The following is a 22,522-nucleotide window of genomic DNA, read 5'->3' as shown; positions in this document are numbered from 1 at the left end:
GATAGATAGATAGATAGATAGATAGATAGATAGATAGATAGATAGATGACAGATAAATAGATGGATGGCTCTAACAAGCATTTTAAAATTTCTTTCTATGTACCAGGCACTATACTAAATGTTGAGGATACAAATGCAAGAAAACAAGATGTTCCCTATTCTCAAAAGAATTGCATTCAAGGCAGCTTTAGGGTAGCTAGGTGGTTCAATGAATAGAGGGTAGGACTTGGAGTCAGGAAGACCTGAGTTCAAATTCTTCAGACACTTATTGTGGTCCTGGGTAAGTCACTTACTTTTTCAGTTTCCTCATCTCACAAGGCTGCTGTGAGGATTAAATGAGATAAAACATGTAAGACACTTTTCAAATCTTAAAGTATTATATAAATGCTAGCAATTATTATTGCTGCTACATTTTGAATAGAGGAAGACAAAAAAAATTGGGGCTGGAAAGAAGGATGGGAGATAGCGCTGATCATTAGGAGGATGAAAAATCTACAGAGTGACTTGAGGTAGGAGTGGAGTGAGCATGGCTAGATACCTCATGAAATGACCATCTCATATGTATGCTGGAGATGTTGTAAGAACTTGAAAAGTTAGGCCTTTTCAACTAATTCAATACCAGGGTCAGGCATGGTAACAAAAGGAGATCCTCTGTTTTTTATTAATGTTTTTGTAATGAAGGTCAGTGTTTAGAATATTCTATGTGCAATGATTTGATCATAGCCTACTATGCTTAACAAATGTTTCTTGAACAGAACTCAGGTGAATTAAAATTGTAACTGATCAACTGTTTTTTACTCCATAGGAAGTTCACAGAGACTCATCTGAAAACCATCCCTAGTGATGCATTTGCAAATCTGCCCAACATTTCCAGGATGTAAGTTATACTTTTACATTAAAAGAATAAACTTTCATTTACCATTTTTAAAAAGTTGTATAACACTCAAAGGAGTTGTTACATACTGCACTCCCACAAAACTACTTATTCCTAATGATTTAAAGATTGTGAAAATTTAACAATATTTGTCTGATTGCATGTTCCCGTCTTTCTTATTCTGACTAGACATGTACGGCAGTTCTAAGGTTTTTTAAAGTTGTAATTAACTTAACTTTGAAAATTAAAAATGAATTCAAATTCATTTAGTTCTTAGACTTTCATAATATCTCTTAAAATGAATGGAATTTCCTAGATAAATGGACAGAATTAAATTCTAGTAACCAGCAGCTGATTGGTTTCAGAGGCCTCAGGCTTTTCAGTATAATAGAGAATGCATTGTGGAAAGAACACTGAACTTGGAGTCAGAAGTCCTGATTCTAGTCCAGGCTTAATCAATAACTAACTGGCTGTCATTGAACAACTACTTCATCTTTCTGTGTCTTGCTTTCTTTATCTATGGAATGAGGATAAAAATATTTGCCCAATCTACCTTTATAGAGATCAAATAAAATACTCCATGTGAAATAACTGAAAATACCAAATAAATCAAGTATAACATGATCCTTTCCTAAATTATCACTCCCAAATGAACAGTTCTTATCACACTGCAGAGTTTTTAAGCATGCTCTATTCCATAGCCAACTTATTTGGTCCCTGTTACTCATGACCTCAGTTCCATGGACCTACCATTTACCTATACACTTCCCACCATTCCAATCCTTTTCATACCTTTACCTACCACCTAAAGAGATTTTCTACCTCTTTCAGTCATCTCTCATATTCCAATCAAATCCTCCTTAAAATTTTAATTTAAAAAAGCACGCAAAATTTTAGGGTGCTAACTTTTAAGAATATGCTGCAAGGTCCAGTAGGTAATGCAATATTTAAAGGCTGTTATTTTGTTGATGTGAGCGTTCCTTCCACCAATGCTTCCCATCCTATGGCCAAAAAATTCCTGTTAGTGACCAACTTGATAACAAGTCTCTCTGAGCTTAGTCACATTGGTCTTCAAATGAAAGAAAGTATTCATCACTAGGCCCTTACCTGACGTTCTTTCAGCTTCATAGAATCTACAAGAGCACAGAGTCCACTGATATAGTCTTTGAAAACCCAGGGTCTCCTCCAGTTCACAATGAGACATCAGAAAAAGAATTTAGTAGAGGAAGTACAAAGAATGCAAAAAAAAAAAATTGAATCAATGTAACAGCAGGACAGCAGGGCAGCCAGGTGGCACCGTGGATAGAGTTCTGGGTCTGGGGTCAGGAAGACCCCTCTTCCTGAGCTTAAATGTTCCTTCATACATCTATTAGTTATGTGATCCTGGGCAATACACATAACCCCATTTGCCTCAGTTTCCTCATCTGTGAAATGAGCTGGAGAAGGAAATGGCAGGCTACTCCAGTATTTTTGCTTAAAAAAAAAAACCCCAAATGGAGTAATGAAGAGTCAGATACAACTGAACAACAATAACAAAAAATAGCAAGACATTTGGGTCACATTTAATTGTGAAGTCAGCTTTGCACCTAATTACTCTCCTCTATTCAACTCAATTCAATAAACCCTTATTAAACATCTACTTTGTGCTAGACACTGTCCTAAGTTCTAGGGATACAAAAAAGGGAAAAAGACATTCTCTGACCTCCAGGAGTTTACAATCAAAGCTTGCCAATCTAAAACTGCCTGGCAGATACTTAAATTTGGGTTCTGAACTGGCTAGCTATTTTATAGAAGATCCACAGGGCATGACAAGGATATACAGTTTCATGACTTTGATTGATGATTCAATAGAGATGCTCTCAACTGATAAAGCTATCATGGCTAGAGTTTTTCATTAGTTATTTTAAGTGGAGTGAAAGGATCAATTGCCCCACCCCCCACCCTACTACTTTTCAACAAAGCATTAGAAATCTTTGTTATTAGAGTTAGTGATGATATAGAAGGCATAGGGATACACTGTAACAAAGCAAGAAAGGAATGTCACATTGTTAAAAAAATATATATATATACTAATTAAGATATAACTCATATAAAGCCCTTACCCTCGGGCCTAATATTTTACTTCCTTTTTAGGCAGGACTCAACAATTTTGTGTTGATTTTTGACACTATTGACCCTCCAGGTTTATCTGAGTTATCTCTAAATCCTATACTATCTCTTCTCTCTAATTATTGAAAATTCCTGATAATAGACTGATTCTGGTTGTACAAGTCTTTGCATTTGTTTTCTCTACTAAAATTCTGATCATCAATCCTCTGTAAATCACATTATATCATAGAGTATGTATTCTAGCCCATGCCTCTATAAGTCACTGCACTTAGCATATCATCCTGATGAGAAGACAGAAGGTCCCTTAGAATAGGGAGATTGATAAGGCTTCTAATCAGACATCTTCTATATGGTAATTTCTAGGCCTTTGGAGATTGAAACTGAAATCTAAAGAAAATCACCCCAAATCCTCTCCATCTCCTAACAGATGATGAAAAATCTTGGGCTTATGAAACTGATGACCCAATGCTGCCTTTGTACACAGAGGACTTGAAATTTCTGTCATCTACTACATGTATGACCCCAAGGCCACTCAAGTTTCTTGGACTTCAAATTCCCCCTCAGTAAAAATGAGGGGGTTAGACCAGATAACCTTGAAGTTCCTTTCGGCTCAGTCTGTGATTCTATGATCTTTAATTCCTAGGAGGCAGCTAGGTAGCTCAGTGGCTAGAGTACTAAACCTGGGGTCAGGACTCTGACGCTAGCTGTGTGACCCTAAGCAAGTTACTTAACCTCTGTCTGCCCAAGTTTCTTCAACTTGTATTATCCTTGTAAAGAGGATAATAATAACACCTATCTCCCGGGGTTGTTGTGAGGAACAATGATAAGATTGGTAAAATGCCTGGCACATAGTAGATGCTTACTAAATGCTTGTTTCTTCCTTTCTATGAGATCTGCCTCACCAGGATAGCTTCCTGAGATTAACTCCAAGCCCCAAATTCCAAACATTTGTAAACAATTGAAAAAAGAGATGAGTTGGCTGAATGCAAGAGAGAGGTGAGAGGGGTGGAAATGGAATAAGTCAATTCCAATATGGTTGGATACCTTTTCCCCCTCCCAACAAGGCAGGCTGTAATCCCCCTCCCCCCTCCCATTAAGGAGAAGGTGAAGGAAACCTAGAGGAAGAGAAAGAACAAAATGGTTGTAAGGTTAAAGAGGAGCAAGAAGAGAAAAAAAAAAAGAAGGGAACAGAAAGGGAGAGAATGAGATAGCTTGCTCTCTCCTGTAAAGCGACTGTAACTTCCTAACCAATTTCATTTCAGAAGGGAATTCCCATCTCTCTAAAGGATGGTCTCAGAAATACTTGTTAACATCTATGTGGTACACTATGCTGCTATGAATATTTAGGTTTCTTCTTGCTTTCCTTCCACAACCATGTTGTCCATTATCTACAAATTATACATTTTTGTTTTGTTTTTAAGTACATCAACAAAGAAGTTTATTTAGAGATTTAAATATCACTGTGACCTGTTGTTGTTTGTCCTTCATTCTCAAAGAGGACCATGACATTAGGAAGGAGATGTCATGACTTGCAAGTGAATTGGATTTAAGCGAGGGAGGGCTGGGCAAAGTCAACAGCCTCACTTTCTCCTCCAGAGCCACCTGAGTCCAGTGGCTAGATATAGGTCAGGAAAACTGGAAATGGCCCTGGATCAAGTGAGAGACCTTGGCCTTTTTAAGCTAAAGTCTTTCCCAAGTCTCAGTTTGACTGAGGCAATGCCCATTCAGTGATTTGATGTATAATTAACAGGGATAAGATGAATTTAGAGAAATATAGACAGACTTAATAGGAGCTGATACAGGAGGAAGTTACCAGAACCAGTAACTATACAGTAATGACTACAATGTAAATGGAAAAAATGATAAAATGCAAATGAGTACTGGGAGACCAAGCTTGGTTTCAAAGAAGGATTGAGAAAACGCATCTCCTTCTATTCACTGAAGGTTAGAGACTATGGGTAAGAAATATTGTATAGGCTAATTCTTGTAAAGACAATTTGGGGGCTATCAAAGTGTATGTGGGAATTTTCAATTGTAAACTTATTATTCAACTCTCACATTCTGAAACAAAATAGCTTTGTAAGACTAGAAGATAGCCAAGAAGTCATCTAAGTCCATGTCTTTCCTCAGATCAGGAAGATGCTGAAACCATCTTAGCAAGCCCTACTCATATGTCAAAATAAAATGTTTGAAAAAATTCTATGATCTCTTTTGGTAAAGTAGTGTCTTGTAAAAAAAAATTAAGTTGTTAAAGGAAGCTATTAGCCATTCCTCAGACTGTGTATGAAACTTGACTCCAAGCTTCCAACTAATTGACTAATAGTCAAGTGTTTCAGAAATGGAGTCATAAAAATCAACTCTGCTGGAAAAAAAATTTCAGCATTGTAAGGCATTTATCACACACATCATGGTTTGTGACATGTGAAAATGAAACCATTAGCTTATACAAATGAATGAACAAAATTAAATATTGCAGCAATGTAAGAAAAGGCTCTATAAAAAAACTATAGTTTTAAATAGTCAAAAAAAAAACCCCATATAAAGTCTATCTATGGTTCTTAGTCCTGTTGAGTTGCATTGTTGTGTTACCTTTACCAACCCAAACAGTTACACAGAAGTTGCAAAAACACAAAGGTCAAAGATTTTGTATTACTACCACCAGCATTTAATTTATACTTGGTTTAGTTCACTTTGTTTTAAGGAAGAAGCTGAGAAGAAAACTTTCAATTTGGATTCACTTTTGGGGATAGGTACAAATTCACACAAGTAAACATATAAAATTGGTGTTTGTTTAAACTCCCTTAAACTATAACTGTCCAAGTCATATTCATGCAGCTTCCCAAGCAAGAGCTATCTGTTCCAAAAGGTAAACAATTTCTTTCCAATATGTTTGTGTTTTGAATTTACAAATTCAAAGCAAAGATTTTTTTTAAAACATCAGAGCTCTTAAATCCTAGCAACAGCTCTCTTGATCACTTCATTTGCTTACTCTGACTTGCAGAAGGACCCATTTTTCCATTCTTGTTATAAAAATCTTATAATGTGGTGTTCAGAATTGAATTGAAATCATTCGTTTAAAACTCTTTTATATAATCACCAGATGGGGTAAGAGAAGCAAGAGAGATTGGATCTCCCAGTGAGGAAATTTCCTCTGCTAATGGAAATTTGCACCTGCTGAGCAACCTATAATTTTTAAGACTTTTTTTTTTGGTGGGGTGGGGAGGAGGCTGAGAAGTGAAGTGATTTGCCCAGAGTCATAGAGTCAGGATGCTTCAGAGCCAAGATTTAAACCCAGGTCTTCCTGACTCTATCCACTGTGCAACACTGTCTCTCATGATACCTTAGAAAAAGAACTGGAAGGATAAAAAGAGAACTGATTCCTTTCTAGAGGGATTAATATCAGAATCTCCAGCATCTTCCTGATTTGTAATTCTCAACTCTAAACTATACTAGGGATGTATGTCATCCCATGTTTTCTTTATTAGAGAACTGCAAAGCTCCTATAGGAGCTATCAGTCAATCAATGATAAAGGATTTATTGTGCCTTTACTATGTACCAGGCTCTGTACTATGTGCTGAGAATGTCCAGAAATGCAAAAACATGGTCCCTGCCTTCCAAGAGCTTACATCCTAATTGGGAAGATAATATGTAAATAACTAGATCTACACAAGACTATACAGAGTAGATAAAAGATAGCTCAGAGGGGGAAAGCATTAGCAATTGAGAGGGACAAGAAAGGCCTCCACCTGAAGATAAGATTTGATCTGAGACTTAAAGGAAGCCAGGGAAACTAGGAGACAGAGGTGAGAAGGAGAGCATTTCAAGCATGGTTGGAGGGTAGGGCAGGGAGGGAGGGAACAGCTATTGCAAAGGTACAGAGATGGTTATAGCTAGATCAAAGGGTGTGGCAAGTAAAATTATATGTAAGAAGAGTGGAAATGTAGGAAAGGGGTCAGATTATGAAGAGTATGAAATACCAAAGAGAGGGCATTATATTTGGTCCTGAAGGTAACAGGGAGCCACTGGAGCCTGAGATGCCTATGGGACATCCAATTCCAAATATCCAAAAGGCATTTGATGATGTGGGACTGGAGCTCAGAAGAGAGACTAGGGTTAGATAACTAAAGCCGAGAATCATATGCATGAAGATTATAATGGAACTCATAGGTATCGATGACACCAACAAGGACAACTAGTGTTTATTGAACTGGTACATCGGTTCTTTATTCTTTAGAAATATGATGGAGTTTTATAGTTATCCCTACAGACAGTACTTTTGAGAATCATAGAACAAAAGATTAGAACTAGAAGAAATCTTTAAGTTCAGCTAGTTCAACTCCCTTAATTTTATGGGGTAAAAAAAATGAAGCATAGAGAGAGGTAAAATGAATTGTGTTAAAGTGCGACAGAGTAAATGATCGAATTGGAATTTGAACTCAAAGTCTCTGACTCCAAATCTAGTGTTCTTTCCACTCTATAAGGATGCTAAACAAGATGTGTTAGCAGTGGAGGGTTACAGCTAAGAATAATATGCAAAGCTAGGGAGACACATTTTTATTCTTTAAAAAGAAACTGTACTATTCCTATATATATATATATATATATATATATATATATATATATATATATTATTTTATTTTATTTTTTTTACTCCATAGAGGTAAGGGATAGAGAGCCACCTTTGGAGTTAGGAAGACCTTGGTTCAAGTCTTGATCTTGACACATGGGCTGTGTAACCCTGAGCAAAGTTGCTCAACCCTGGTAATTTTCTTGAACCATAAGTTGTAGAACAGATGCCACTCTATGTTGGTAAAGGGATTTTCTTCACTGGGAGTTCCCTATTCCAATTAAATTGATAGCTCCAGTATAAAAAAAACCCTAAACAACCCACAAATCTAACCCCATCTATACACAGTGAAATTACTTTGTATTAATGTCCCTCCTTTCCTTGAGGCATCTCCCCTGACTCTCCACATGATGTTTAATTTTAAAGGGTCTTATGATGTCATCTCATTCCATCCCAAAGGACTCTAGTCAGGAGACCTGATAAATCAAAGGATGATTGGTTGAAGCATAGGCAATTCAAAAAGGAAATTGGAGTATCATTAGTGGAATCAATAATAAGCAGCACGAAAAGAATTCAAAAACAAGCAATTAATGTTATACTTCTAAAGATTTTATCTATGGAACCACTCTTCAGGCAGGTCAAAGTGAAGCTGTAGCACCATTTGCTAGTGGTCACATTTCTAGAATTTCAGAGAAATCCATCTCATTAGAAAATAATCATCTGGATTATTGCATCAGTCATTTCCACTGCAAAAGGGAAGTCGAGAAGACTTTTTCAATTATCATCATTCACTTTTATCTTATTGACAAGATTATTTGGATATCTGTTCCTTGATGCTAAAAACTTAATATTTTTACTTTTCTTAGCCCTCATCCCTTTTTTTGACAGTGTTCTTTAAAGAGAATCTGTATTCTTCTTGAGGAAGGATATAGATTAGATCCCTTGCTAAATCCCTCAGAAAGTCACTTCACTTTTCTGGGCCTCAGTTTCCTCATCTCTAAAATGAAGTGGTTAGGTTCAGTGCTCTGTAAGGCACCTTTCGGCTCTAAATCAATGATCCTAAATCACGAAGAGATGATTGCAGAGTTTGTAACAAGAGCCATTCTTGTCATTAGCCCATTAAGTACCTTTGTTCTATTTCTTTTCCCTCATTTTGTTTATTCTTAAGCTTACTCTATCAGACTGAAATATCGTTGTTATCATTGTTGTTGTTGTTGTTAGTTCCAACTTGTGGTTTCATTGGTGTTTGGATCTCCCAATGAGGAAATGCCTGGAACGATGTATATTGACAACTGTCCTACAACTTAGGGAGAGCTGGCCAGGACACTGGTTGAGTGATTTTCCCAGAGTCTCACAGCCAGTATGTATCAGAGACAGTACCTGGACCCCCAAGTCATCCTTATTCCAACACCGTATCTCTGCCGACTAAGACATACTGCCTCTCATTCTAAACATTATACCTATTATTTTGATTTCCTTTAATAAGGTTTCCTATTTTTTTACTGTGATGACTCTGGGAGGGAGTGTGTTGAAGAAGTCCAGACGTATGCTTTCATTGGTATAGGATACTGTTGGTATAAAAACTGCTCCCATTGATGCGGCTTAACTACTTATTAGTAATTTAGAGTCCTAGAGAATTGCCTGAACGGCACTGACAGGATAAATGACATGCCTGGAGAAACACAGCCAGTATATGTCAGGGGCAGGATTTGAACCCAGGTCTTCCTAACTTTTTAAGACCAGCCCTCTATCCATCAATAATAATAACTAATGTTTATATAACTCTCTAAGATTCACAAAATACTTTACAAATATTATCTCAATTATCCTCACAACAACTCTGAGAGGAAGATGCTATAATTATCTTCATTTTACAGCTGAAGAAACTGAAGGTGAGAGAGGTTAAGTGATTTGCCCAGGGCCAAACAAAAGCATCTGAGGCTAGATTTGAATTCAGGTCTTCCTGATTCTAGGTCTAGCACTCTATTCTCTGCACCACCTAGCTGCCCAACATATTCTCTCATGCTCTTCAGTTCAGATGAAAACTGTTCTAAATTGCTGAGGCCAAAAATCATTACCCCAGTGGCCAACTTTCTAGTGATGAATGAACTTCTCTGAACTTTGACAGGCTAGTCCTCAGTAGACAGATATCACAAAGCCTGCACTTGAAGGACCAGCTAGAATTAACATGGTAGATTTGCAATTTCATGTGTAATCTTTTTTTTTATTGTACTGTGTTATGGAAATACTTATTTTGTTCCGTGAATTGAAAAAAAAATTTTAAAAAGCATATTATGGATATACAAATAAAACACAACAGCAAGCATTTATCAAAAATCATCTGTATACAGAGTATCGTATTTAGCACTAGAGGAGATACAAAGTTAGATAAGACCTGTTCCCTGCCTTCAGGAAGTTTACTCTCTAGTACAGGGATATATGCCAATGCAGATAACTACAATACACAGAATTCATTACGTTATATGAAGTGAGTTTTTAAAAAAAAAATTCTATTTTATTTTCAAGTCCATATTCTTTCCCTTCCCTCCCCTTCCTCTCCCTCATCCCCCTGCCCCAATAGAGAAATGATCAATGTTTTAGAGCAAAGTGCTTCATGAGACCAGAATATGATCTTGGCATAAGAGACCACAGTATTCCTAGAAAAGTAGGTGTGTGTGTGGACACACACATATGTATGTATATGTGTGTATATGTACACATATATACCCACACACATGCATACAAACATACATATATACATGTATATCCTATATTAAATTTGTCATGTTATAATATCTGGAGCTTTTGGCTCATAGGTTACTCATAAACTAATAGTATGTTTTTGCTTAATAAGTATTAATTTCCCTTTTTGTCTTATATTTTGTGGTGTTTAGCTACTTATCCATAGACGTAACTCTACAAAGACTGGAGGCCCATTCATTCTACAATTTGAGTAAGATGACTCATATGTAAGTATAAGAAAATGGACTACTTAGAGACAAATCACATCTTCAAATACTTAATAGGGATAATGTCTCAAATCATGGTGAACATCATGAACCTATACTGTTGGTTAAAGTTTAATCTTTGTTTTATATACGCATACACACACACACAATTGATTTAAATACTTCAATATTTCTAGGCTCTTTGACAAAATACAGCACCTATTTCTATTAAAAACACTAGCGAGCATAGGAATAAATGGAGCTTACCTTAAAATGATAAGTGATATTTATCTAAAACCATAAGCAGGCATTATCTGTAATGGGGATTTAGCTAGAAGCCTTCCCAACACAATCAGGTATGAAGCAAAGAGGCCCATTATCATCTTTATTATTCCATATTGCACTAGAAATGTTAGCTAGAGCAATAAGAGAAGAAAAAGAAATTGAAGGAATTAGAATAGGCAACGAGAAAACAAAACTATCACTCTTTGCAGATGATATGATGTTATACTTAGAGAATCCTAGAGAATCAACTAAAAAACTACTAGAAATAATTAACAACTTTAGCAAAGTTGCAGGATACAAAATAAACCACATAAATTATTAGCATTTCTATATGTTACTAACAAAATCCAGCAGCAAAACATAGAGAAATTCCATTTAAAATAACTGTAGACAATATAAAATACTTGGGAGTCTACTTGCCAAGACAAATTCTGGAACTATATGAACATAATTATAAAACACTTTTCACAGAAATAAAGTCAGATCTAAACAATTAAAAAATATTAATTGCTCATGGGTAGGCTGAGCCAATATGATAAAAATGACAATTCTACCTAAATTAATCTATTTATTCAGTGCCATACCAATCTATCAAAAATTATTATATAGAGCTAGAAAAATAATAACAAAATTCACCTGGAAGAACAAAAGCTCAAAAATATTAAGGGGATCAATAAAAAAAAATGCAAAAAAAAGTTGGTCTAGCCATACCAAATATCAAACCATATTATAAAGTGGTAATTACCAAAACAATCTGGTACTGGTTAAGAAATAGAGTGGTGGACCAGTGGAATAGATTAGGTACAAATTATATTATAATAAATATAATTACATAGTAACCTAGTATATGATAAACCCAAAATCCAAGCTTTTGGAACAAAAACTTATTATTTGACAAAAACTGCTGGGAAAACTGAGAAACAGTATGGCAGAAACTAAGCATAGACAACATCTCACACTGTACACCAAGATAAGGTCAAAATGGGTACATGATTTATATATAAAGGATGATACCATAAGCAAATTAAGAGAGCATGAAATCATTTATGGATAAAGGAAGAATTTAGGACCAAAGAAGATAGAGAGAGCATTACAAACTGTAAAATAGGCAATTTTGATTATATAAAATTGAAAAGTTTTTGCACAAACAAAACCAATGCAACCACAATTATAAGGAAAGCAGGAAACTGGAGAAAAATTTTACAAGTATCTCTGATAAAAGATTCGTTTCTCAAATATATAGAGAACTGAGTCAAAATTATAAAAATACAAGTCATTCCGCAATTGATAAATGGTTAAAGGATATGAACAGGCAGTTTTCAGACAAAGACATCAAAGCTATCTATAGTCATATGAAAAAATGCTTTAAAACAGCTGCAAGGTACCACCTCACACATATCAGAGCGGTTAAAATGACAAAAAAGGAAAATGTTGATTGTTGGAAGGGATGTGGGAAAACTGGGACACTAATGCATTGTTGGTAGAATTGTGAATTGATCCAATCATTCTGGAGAGCAATTTGGAATTATGTCCAAAGGATTATAAAACTGAGGATACCCTTTGATCCAGCAATACCATTGCTAGGTCTACATCTTAAAGACATTTAAAAAAAAGAGGAAAGGACCTATTTGTACAAAAATATTTATACCAGCTTTTTTTTTGTGGTGGCTAAGAATTGGAAATCAAAATGATGCTCATCAATTGGAGAATGACTAAATAAGCTATAGTATATGGTTGTAATGGAATATTATTGTGCTATAAGAAATGATAAGCAGAATGATTTCAGAAAAACCTGGAAAGACTTACTTGAACTGATGCATAGTAAAGTGAACAGAACCAGGAAAATGTTGTACACAGTAACAGCAATAATATAAGGATGATCAACTGTGAATGACTTGGCTATTCTCAGCAATGAAATGATCCAAGACAATTCCAAAGAATTAATGATGAAGCATACTATCAGCCTCCAGAAAGAGAACTGATCAACTGGAGCATGCTATTTTTCACTCTTTCTTTTTTTTCCTCTTTTATTTGAATCTTCCTGTACAAAATGACTAATATGGAAATATCTTGCATAATTGCAAAAAAAAATTTTTCCAGGCTCTCTGACTTTGTAGTTGAGTATGATCCTTCAGGACAGAACAATGCCTTTCTATATAATTATGAGGTCTTCATGAATGGTGTGACCAAAAAGTGAATTCTTCACCTGGTTGAGAACTGTTGCAATAAGCCTCTGTACTCCACTAGGTTAGTCCTCTGATGACAGACCTCACTTGAAGACCTGCACTTAAAGTGTTTCTAAATAGGTAGGGCCTATCAGAGCTTATACTCCACTGACAAAACCTTTGAAGACGCATGGATACCTCTGTACCACTATGAGTCATGGGAAGCTAATGCACAAAATGAAATTTGGGCTTACACATCTAATCTACCTTTCTTTGGTACTATGCTTCATCTTTATCACTATGCTATTAAAAATAGGTATATACCATGTAGCAAGTTTAACATTTCTTGAAACAAAATTTTTAGAAATCTAGCAAAGAGATGGTCTGTCTTCCTATAATGCAGAATATGCTTGGATAATACTTATACCTATGATTTTTCAATCTCATATCCACTTAGCATTTGTAATATCAAATCCTAGACAGCAAGCAACTATTCTCTGGGGCATAATCGCACCCTAGTTCTCCATGCCTGCCTGTTATAAAGAGATTACCAGGACTTTCCTTTTTTTTTTTTTTTGGAGGGTTCAAGAGTTATCTAGAAAGAACAAGGTTAAATAAAACTTTACGTGTTTACTGCTGGCATTACAAATAATTTACTGCTTTTTTTTCTATTACATCTCTTAAAGATCCCACAGAGGAAAATTTTCAATAATTTTCTTTTAAATTTTGAAGTCACAACCTAAAAAAGCCTTAATTTCCTCATATGTAAAATGAAGGGACTGCATGTGATGACCTCTAATGTCTCTTGCAGCTCTAAATCTAGGATCATACAGGAATTTTTACTCCTATTGTGGGTAATTTACCTCTCAGAATAAATGAAGTCTGTCAAATGTCAAACAATACTAGAAAAAAATGTGCTAATGCACATTAAAAGGGTTCGGAGTACTTTGAGGTCTGAGACAAACATGTTCTGAAACTCTATCATCTATGATATAATCCTTGTTCTATGCCATCAAAATTTGGAGGGAGAAATCACTTTTAACTGGAAGAGGTAGGGGGTGTGTGTGTGTGTGTGTGTGTGTGTGTGTGTGTGTGTGTGTGTGTGTATTTGTGTAACTGAAAGTCTCATAAGGGAGAGGAGGGCAAGGAGGAAACAATTTCAGGAAGAAGGAATGGGCTGAGCAAATGCAGGATCTAAAAGTTCAATTGAAGGCACAGACAGCATTCTTATTATAATACCTGACACAAAATGTCAGAATCATTTAATGTTCCTTTAATGCTCAATTACAAGATTGTCATAGAATCAAAGAGATATTTAAACAGGCAGTGTCTCCATTGCAAAGAAACCTATTATGGAAAGGGACCCTTTATGAAATGTTTGCTAGGATTGGGGAGGTGGTTCTAGAATTTTAATTTACATTTGAATTAGTTTAGTCACTTAAAAAAAAAACACTTCAATTTACTCTCATTAGAAGCATAGGAGTTAGAGCTGGAAAGGATATTTAAGTATATTTAGGCCAAATTCCTTATTTTTCAGGTTGGAAAATTAAGTCTCAGAAAAGTGAAGTGACTTGTACAAGGTAACCTACACAAGAAGGAGCAGAGCTGATATTCAAATCTAAATGCTTAGGCTCCTAAATCCATAATATCATGCTACTTTCTATACCATTTTTTGAGGTAGCTAGGATATTCAGTGGATAGAACATGGGGCCTGGAGTCAGGAAGCTCTTCATTCAAATGTGGCCTCAGACACTTCCTAGCTATGTGATTCTAGGCAAGTCACTTAATCTCTGCTTGCCTCAGTTTCCTCAAATGTAAAATGGGGTAATAATAGCACCTACATCCTAGGTTGTTGTGAGGATCCAATGAGATTGTAATTGCAATGTGCTTAATGCAATGCCTGGCATATTGTAAGTGCTACGTAAATATTAGCTATTATTTACAGTATATTTTATAAAATGTTTAATTTATCTTAGTTGGTTGTTTGGGGTCTTTGGTTTGGGTTTTTTTTTTTTCTGCCTTTTCCAAACATAGCTGCCTTTTTTTCAAATCTCTATGACCTCAAATACAAGCAGAACTCATTCTTTTCGGTTCTGATTATTTCTTGGACTACTAGCATTTTTTTAAACTGTCTGCTGATGTTTCAGTAGCTATAGTGGTTGTTTACATGCCAGATAAAGAAAGGTAAATGAAATAGACATTGTGTAAGAATAAAAGCTTACCAGATTTCTTTACTTATTAAGATGTTTGTTGGAGAAAATAAGTTCCCAAGGGATATAAAACCCATACTGGGAATAGCTTAGGTATAACAATTTGTGAGTACAGGAGGGAGGCTTCACCATACTTTGAACCTAGAATCATTAAAAATTGGGTATTTGTATCTCCTAACCTACAAAACTATGAAAGACCCAATACTATAAAGATTTAATTATATTTGTATGCTAATGAAATAAAAGGTATTGCTCTCAGCAGCAGCTTTAGAATGGAAAAATACAAATAAATAGGAGATTTATAACTTTTTAGGTCCTTGGTGAAATGAATAAATCATGTCATACAATACAGAATTGTTGTGGTTATCTGGGGCAAATAAGTTGAATGTCTTAAAACTGAGGACTAAACTAATTATAGATTCTGGGTTCAACTGAGGCCTGGCATATAGTAGACACTTAATAAATGTCTATTGACTGATTTGAATACAAAACTTAGTTCCAGCAATTTTTTTTTAGTGTGAAAGTGTGAATACCCTTCCCAGAGATTTACCGAACTTTAAAATGCAATCTCTCTCATGTGAGATGCAAATGCAAGTGTTTTCTTGAATCTTTTCTCCAAACCCAGAGATTTGTAAACTTCCCTGAATTGACATTGGTTATATTTATATAATTGCTAAAGTTACAAGACATGCTGGGTTATAAATACCTCCTTTGGTTATATGATTATTTTATGTTCTACTGTTACATAATGTTTTTGGAGTCTTGGTACTAAAACAAACATGCAGTGGTGATTATCAAAGTACTGTAAAACCCTTACTAATTCAAAATCTGTGATAATTCAGACACTATGCATGAAATTCTTGGGGTTTTCTGAATTTTCAAAATCTTACTGAGAAGTAAAGGAAATCCAACCCCAAAAATCAGTAACTCTTTAAAAACAAGGCTTAAAAAACAAAAAATAATGCCTTGAATATAAATTAAATCTGCTCAAGGAATTAATTTTTGCATGTCAAAGCATTTTAATCCATTATTGGCTTACCATAATTACTTGTTATATTTATTATAAACATAAATAATAAACCAAAGTAAAATGGTACTACTAAGTAAGGTGACACAATTTAATGGAAAATCAAAATTTATAATGAGCCTATAATGAAGTAAATCCTTTAACATGCAAAAATTGATGCATTGACATATATACATACGTGACACATGTATATATACATATATGGATAGGGAGTAGACTTGTAATCTCATTTGTGTGTGGAACTCCCAAGAAAGTAAACTCCCTCTCCCCATGCAGGTCAGCACCTTCTCTGCAATTTAGAGAGTTACTTGAAACACTGAAAGGCTAATTGACTTGCCAAGGGTCACATAGTCAGATTATGCCAAAATATGTCTAACACAAGTCAGCTTGACTTAGAGGCCAGCTCTCTATCCCCGTGCTATAGTGCCCTCTCTACTCTTCTACTCTAGATGCTATATAATATAATATACCTTTATATTATACTATATTATCTTATACTATTATATATCATTTATTATTATATAATATTCTATTCTATTATGCTATGTTATATGGTTATTTTGTTTTTATTATGATATATTGTATTAGATTCAGCACTCAAAACTTCCTATTATCAGAACAAAGATTCTTTAATTCTAATTTTTTACTAGAGCTATGTCTGGATTTATGTATGTATATACACACATATCATTACTTGGAAAATTATATTAAAGAATGAATAAAGACTAACATTTATATCGCACCAAGTTTGCAAAGCTTTTTACTCATTTTATCATTTAATTGTAATAACTCCATGACATAAGAAGTGCAATTATGATTATTATCTTTCATGGAATACATAAGAAGATAACTTCAAGAAGTGAAATGAGTGGCAGCTAGGTGGCGCAGTGGATAGAACACTGGCCTTGGAGTCAGGAGGACCTGAGTTCAAATATGACCTCAGATATTTGACACTAACTAGCTGTGTGACCTTGGGCAACCCCAATTTGCCTTGCCAAATAAACAAAAAAAGAAATGAAATGACTTGCCCAAGGTCACAGAAACTAGTAAGTGGAGCAATCAGCCCTAAAATCCAGGTCTTTTGACTTGTAGTCAGTCCACTTCATGACAATTCTATCCAATTAGTTAAAATTAAGAGGGTTTTTTTTTTTTGAGGGCATCTAGCACAAGGTATTCTGCATAATGGGTGAAAAATAAATAGGTATCTATGGTATAGTGGAAAAAGCCCTGTATTTGGAGTCAGAAAATCTGGATTCAATTCTCATCTATTCCCTTCATTACCCATGTGACTTTGGCCAAGTCATTTAACTTCTTTGGTTCTCAACATTCTCAATTGTAAAGTGCCGAGTTAATGCCAAAATTCCTTAAAATACATCTAAGAACCCTTCTAGTCTAGGTGTTACAAATTTAAACCACCTTTAAAAAAAAAACAAGTTATGTCTTGCACATTGTAGGTACTTAATGTTTACTGAATTGAATTGTACATGGATTGAATACACATGTATTGAATATTGAAAGTCAGATTGACCTTCTCAGTATTCTGAACAAAACAAAGTATGTAAATTTGAGAAATACCTTGCCTGGTTAAAGACTTTAGTGTTCCTTTTGTAACTAACGGTCTTTTGGCTGGTTTCTTTTTTAAAACGACTTCCAAAGTCATTCTTACTTTTGTTTTTTTTCCCCTTAAGATACTGTAAGATTATCTAGTGCTTATAAAAGTTTGAGACTAATTGCACTGTTTGAGCAGGTGCTATTCAAGTGTCTCCCATCCAGCTCTGGTCCTGATGTATTCTGTCTTGTGCTGAAATTTTTTCTATTTCCAGTCTCTTTTAACTGTCACTTCACCTCCACCCTTGCCTGGAATCTCAGTTCAACTTCATTACTTCCATCAACTCAGCAACCCGAGCCAAACTGAAGTGGAACAATTCAGGGTCAATTAAATCATTTAGAGGAACAATATCACTAGAGAACATTTTTCTTCGTTGTTGTATCCCTAGCTAATGATTTTTAGTACTCAATCTCTTCTTTCTACTCCTTTCCTTTGTATTCCCCTATTCTCTCCCCAACTCCATTTCTTCCAGGATTATAATTTACCATCAGGCTTGATGGAATTATGTTCCTGCCACAATGCTGATTTCATTGGGCAAGTAGATTTCTCAGGAGGCTAGTTCTTGGCTCTTCCTGGGGTTTAGGATGGATATTTGGAAAGAAAAAGAGACTGTAGACTCTGACATTTGATTAAATCAACAAAATATGCCAAATTAGTCTGCTGATTTGCAGTAACCCTGCCCCTTAGACAGTGAACAGTGTCACATTCAGTCTGAATTTCTGTTTTATTTGAAATTCAATGAAAAATTGCAGAGTAACATATTAAAAAGTTCTTGTACAAAGCTCTCTTTTCTTTTCTCAGAATAAGAAGATAGGGAAATAATGGGAAAGGATTAATAAAGTATAGCACAAGTGATCAAGCAGGTGGTTTCTCAAGAGTTTTCTACTTAGAATTAAGTAAATGTTAAAGGCAAGTAGGTAGCACAGGGCAGAGAGCACTAACTTTGAGTCAGGAAGACCCAAGTCTGAGTGCTGCCTTAGATACCTACTGTGTGACCCTGGGTAAGTCATTGAATCTCAGTCTGAGTTTTCTCATAAGTAAAATGGGGATAAAAATAGAACCTACCCTATAAGGTTGTAATGAGGATCAAATACGAGAATGTATGTAAAGTGCTTTGCAAACTTTAAAGCAAAATAATAACAATGATGACAATAGTGATGACAATTGTATGACAATAATTATGATAATCATCAGCATCGTTGTTGTTATAGCAAGAAGGCATCTTGGAGATTATCCAGTTCAACATTCTTATTTTACAGATGAATAAAAGGTTCAGAAAAATTGTGGCCAATAGCCAGTATTAACCAGTTGGTTCAAGAAGTCTTAAAACTTCAAGTCCAGTCTTCTTTCCAATGTATTTAGGCAAGAGGGACCATGTTTTCTATTTCTGTTGTCTTTTATAGCATGTAGATGCTCAATAACTTTAATTGAAATGTAAAAAAATAGATTGTATGTCTCTGCCATCTTCCATCCTTCTATACTATGTATATGGGTATGGAGCGAAGGAGTTAAGAGAGCTATGAAGAGGGTAGAATGACAGCTTTTTTTAAAAAAAAATTTATTTATTTTAAATTTTCAACATTCACTTCTGCAAGATTTTGAGTTCCAAATTTTCTCCCCATCTTATCCCTCCCCCCAACCCCAAGATGGTATGCATTCTGTACCCCATTTCCTGTATTTCTTATTTCCCAGTTGCATGTGAAAACAATTTTTTTTAACATGTGTTTTTAAAACTTTGGGTTACAAATTTTCTCCCTTCCTCCCTCCCGACCCACCCTCATTGAAAAGGCAAGCAACTCGATACAGGTTATACATGTGTAGTCATGTAAAACACTTCCATAGTAGTCAGGCTGTGGAAAAACTATATTTCCCTTCATCCTATCCCACCCCCCATTTATTCTATTCTCTCTTTTGACCCTGTCCCTCCTTAGAAGTGTTTGCTTCTGATTACCCCCTCCTCCATTCTGCCCTCCCCTCTATCATCTCCCTGCTCTCTTGTCCCTTTCTCCCCGCTATCTTCTGTAGGGTAAGATAGATTTCTATTCTCTCCTTAAGCCAAATCCTATGAGAATAAGATTCACTCATTCCCTCTCACCTTCCCCCATTCCCCCTCCACTGTAAAAGCCCTCTCTTGTCTATTTCATGTGAGATAATTTACCCCATTCTACCTCTCACTTTCTCCTTCTTCCACTATAATCCTCTGTCACCCCTTAATTTATTCTCCAGATATCACCCCTTCACCTTCAAATCATCCTGTGCCCTCTATCTATGTATCTAACTATATATACATATAATTTTTTTCCCTCCAAATACCCTAATACTGACAAGAGATTCATGAGTTACAAATATCATCTTGCCATGCAGAAATGTAAACAATTCAACCTTAATAAATCTCTTATGATTTCTCTTTCCTGTTTACCTCTTCATGTTTCACTTGAGTCTTGTATTTGAAAGTCAAATTTTCTATTCAGCTCTGGTCTTTTCATCAAGAATGCTTGAAAGTCCCCTATTTCACTGAATGACCATTTTTTACCCTAAAGGATTATACTTAGTTTTGCTGGGTAGGTGATTCTTGGTTGTAATCCTTCCTCCTTTGCCCTCCAGAATATTATATTCCATGCCCTGCAGTCCCTTAATGTAGAAGCTGCTAAATCTTATGTTATCCTGATTATGTTTCCACAGTACTTGAATTGTTTCCTTCTGGCTGCTTGCAATATTTTCTCCTTGACCTGAGAACTCTGGAATTTGGCTACAATATTCCTGGGAGTTTTCCTTTAGGGATCTCTTTTAGGAGGTGATTGGTGGATTCTTTCAATTTCTATTTTGCCCTCTGGTTCTAAAATATCAGGGCAGTTTTCCTTGATAATTTCTTGAAAGATGGTGTCTAGGTTCTTTTTTTTGATCCTGGCTTTCAGATAGTCCAATAATTTTTAAATTCTCTCTCCTGGATCTATTTTCCAGGTCAGTTGTTTTTCCAGTGAGATATTTCATACTGTTTTCCATTTTTTCATTCTTTCGGATTTGTTTTACAGTGTCTTGATTTTTCATAAAGTCACTAGCTTCCAATTGCTCCATTCTAATTTTTAAGGAAGTATTTTCTTCAGTAAGTTTTTGGACTTCCTTTTCCATTTGACCAATTTTGCTTTTTAGGGAATTTTTCTCCCCATTGGCTTTTTGGACCTCTTTTGCCATTTGGGTTAAGCTATTTTTTAAGGTGTTATCTTCTTCAGTATTTTTTTGGGTCTCCTTTAGCAAGCTGTTGACTTGTTTTTCATAATTTTCTTGCATCACTCTTAGTTTTTTCTCTACTTCTCTTACTTGTTTCTCAAAATCCTTTTTGAGCTCTTCCATGGCCTGGGCCCAATTTATATTTTTCTTAGAGATTTTGGATGTAGGAGCTTTGACTTTATTGTCTTCTTCTGGTTGTATGTTTTGATCTTCTTTGTCACCAAAGAAAGATTCTATGGTCTGACTCTTTTTGCGCTGCTTGCTCATGATGCCAGCCAATTACTTGAGTTATAAACTATTTGTTAAGGTAGGGGTCTGTTTCCAGTGTAGAGAATGTACTGTCCCAAGCTTCAGGGGATACTTCTAGGGACCTGTACATTTTCAGTTCTTCCAAGGTGCTATGATCAAGGGTGAGGTGTTTACTCCTTTCCTGGCCTGTGCTCTGGTCTATGAGCACTCTTTTCTGTCTTGGAACTGTGAGGAGGGTTTCCTCTCCACCGCCACTACAAGCTCCACCATGCCAGCACTCCTCCTTGCCCCAGGACTGCCTCCAAGAACTGTGATCCAGATCCAAGCACAGGCAAAGCAAGAGAATCCTGCCTCAGCACCAGGAAAGAGATCCCTGCAATCCCCCTCTGATCAGCCATTCGATTCCCCCTCAGTCTGTGGGCCAGAAACTCTGGAGGCAGCCACCACCTCTGGGACCCTGCGCTTCTCTCTCACCACTGCAGAAACATACTTTTCCTACTGACCTTCTAAGTTGTCTTTGGCATTCATGGGTTGAGAAGTCTGCAAACTGCCACAGCTGCCTGTGATTCAGTCCTCTGAGGCCTGCTCCATGTTTGCTGAGGCCTGCGCACCCACGCCAAACTGTGCTCCTCTCCTTGCCTGGTGTGATAGACCTTTCCAATCAACCATCCAGGTTGTCTTGGGCTGGAAATTTGTTTCACTCTGTCTTTTTTAGGGTTCTGTTGCTTTAGAAATTGTTTAAAGCCATTTTTTATAGGTATTTGGAAGGGTTTAGCGGAGAGCTCAAGCAAGTCACTGCTTTTACTCCACCATCTTGGCTCCATGCCCACCCCCCACCCCGAATGGCAGCTAATATGTGTTGTGAAATCGACTAGATATGAGTGGCTGAACCAGAAATTGCTCATTTTTAATTAAGAAAGGAAGCTGATCTGATTAGGTAAGATTAATCTCCATTTAAACTTTGTTCTGTAGGTAGACAGTTCCTCTATAGTGGATGGAAGCTGGGATAAGGTGAGTTGAGATGGTTCGATATGTTGGACTAGGACAGGAGTTGGTCATCTTTTTTTATGTCTTGGACACTTTGGGCAGTCTAGTGAAGCTCCAGACCCATTTTCAGGATAATGTTTTGAAATGCACAAAATAAAATATATAGGATTATAATGGAAACTAATTATATTGGAATACAATTATCAAAATATTATTTTAAAAAACTAAATTCATGGGTCCCAAGTTAAGAACCCTTGGATTAC

At 35.8% G+C, this 22,522-nt stretch overlaps 1 protein-coding gene across 1 annotated transcript in view; it reads left to right on the top strand.

Annotated features, from left to right (window-relative positions):
- The window catches only part of TSHR (thyroid stimulating hormone receptor), a 182,143-nt gene that overhangs the window by 100,500 nt on the left and 59,121 nt on the right, over window positions 1-22,522 (top strand). The window contains exons 2-3 of the mRNA XM_027844908.1: window positions 806-877; window positions 10,446-10,520. Coding sequence (XP_027700709.1) covers window positions 806-877; window positions 10,446-10,520 — 147 coding nt within the window. The remainder of the gene's footprint in view (window positions 1-805; window positions 878-10,445; window positions 10,521-22,522) is intronic.

The sequence above is a fragment of the Vombatus ursinus genome, unplaced genomic scaffold, assembly GCF_900497805.2.
Source record: "Vombatus ursinus unplaced genomic scaffold, bare-nosed wombat genome assembly UNPS02014945.1, whole genome shotgun sequence".
NCBI classification, from domain to species: Eukaryota; Metazoa; Chordata; class Mammalia; order Diprotodontia; family Vombatidae; genus Vombatus; species Vombatus ursinus.
This window is presented reverse-complemented; position numbering and strand designations above follow the sequence as displayed.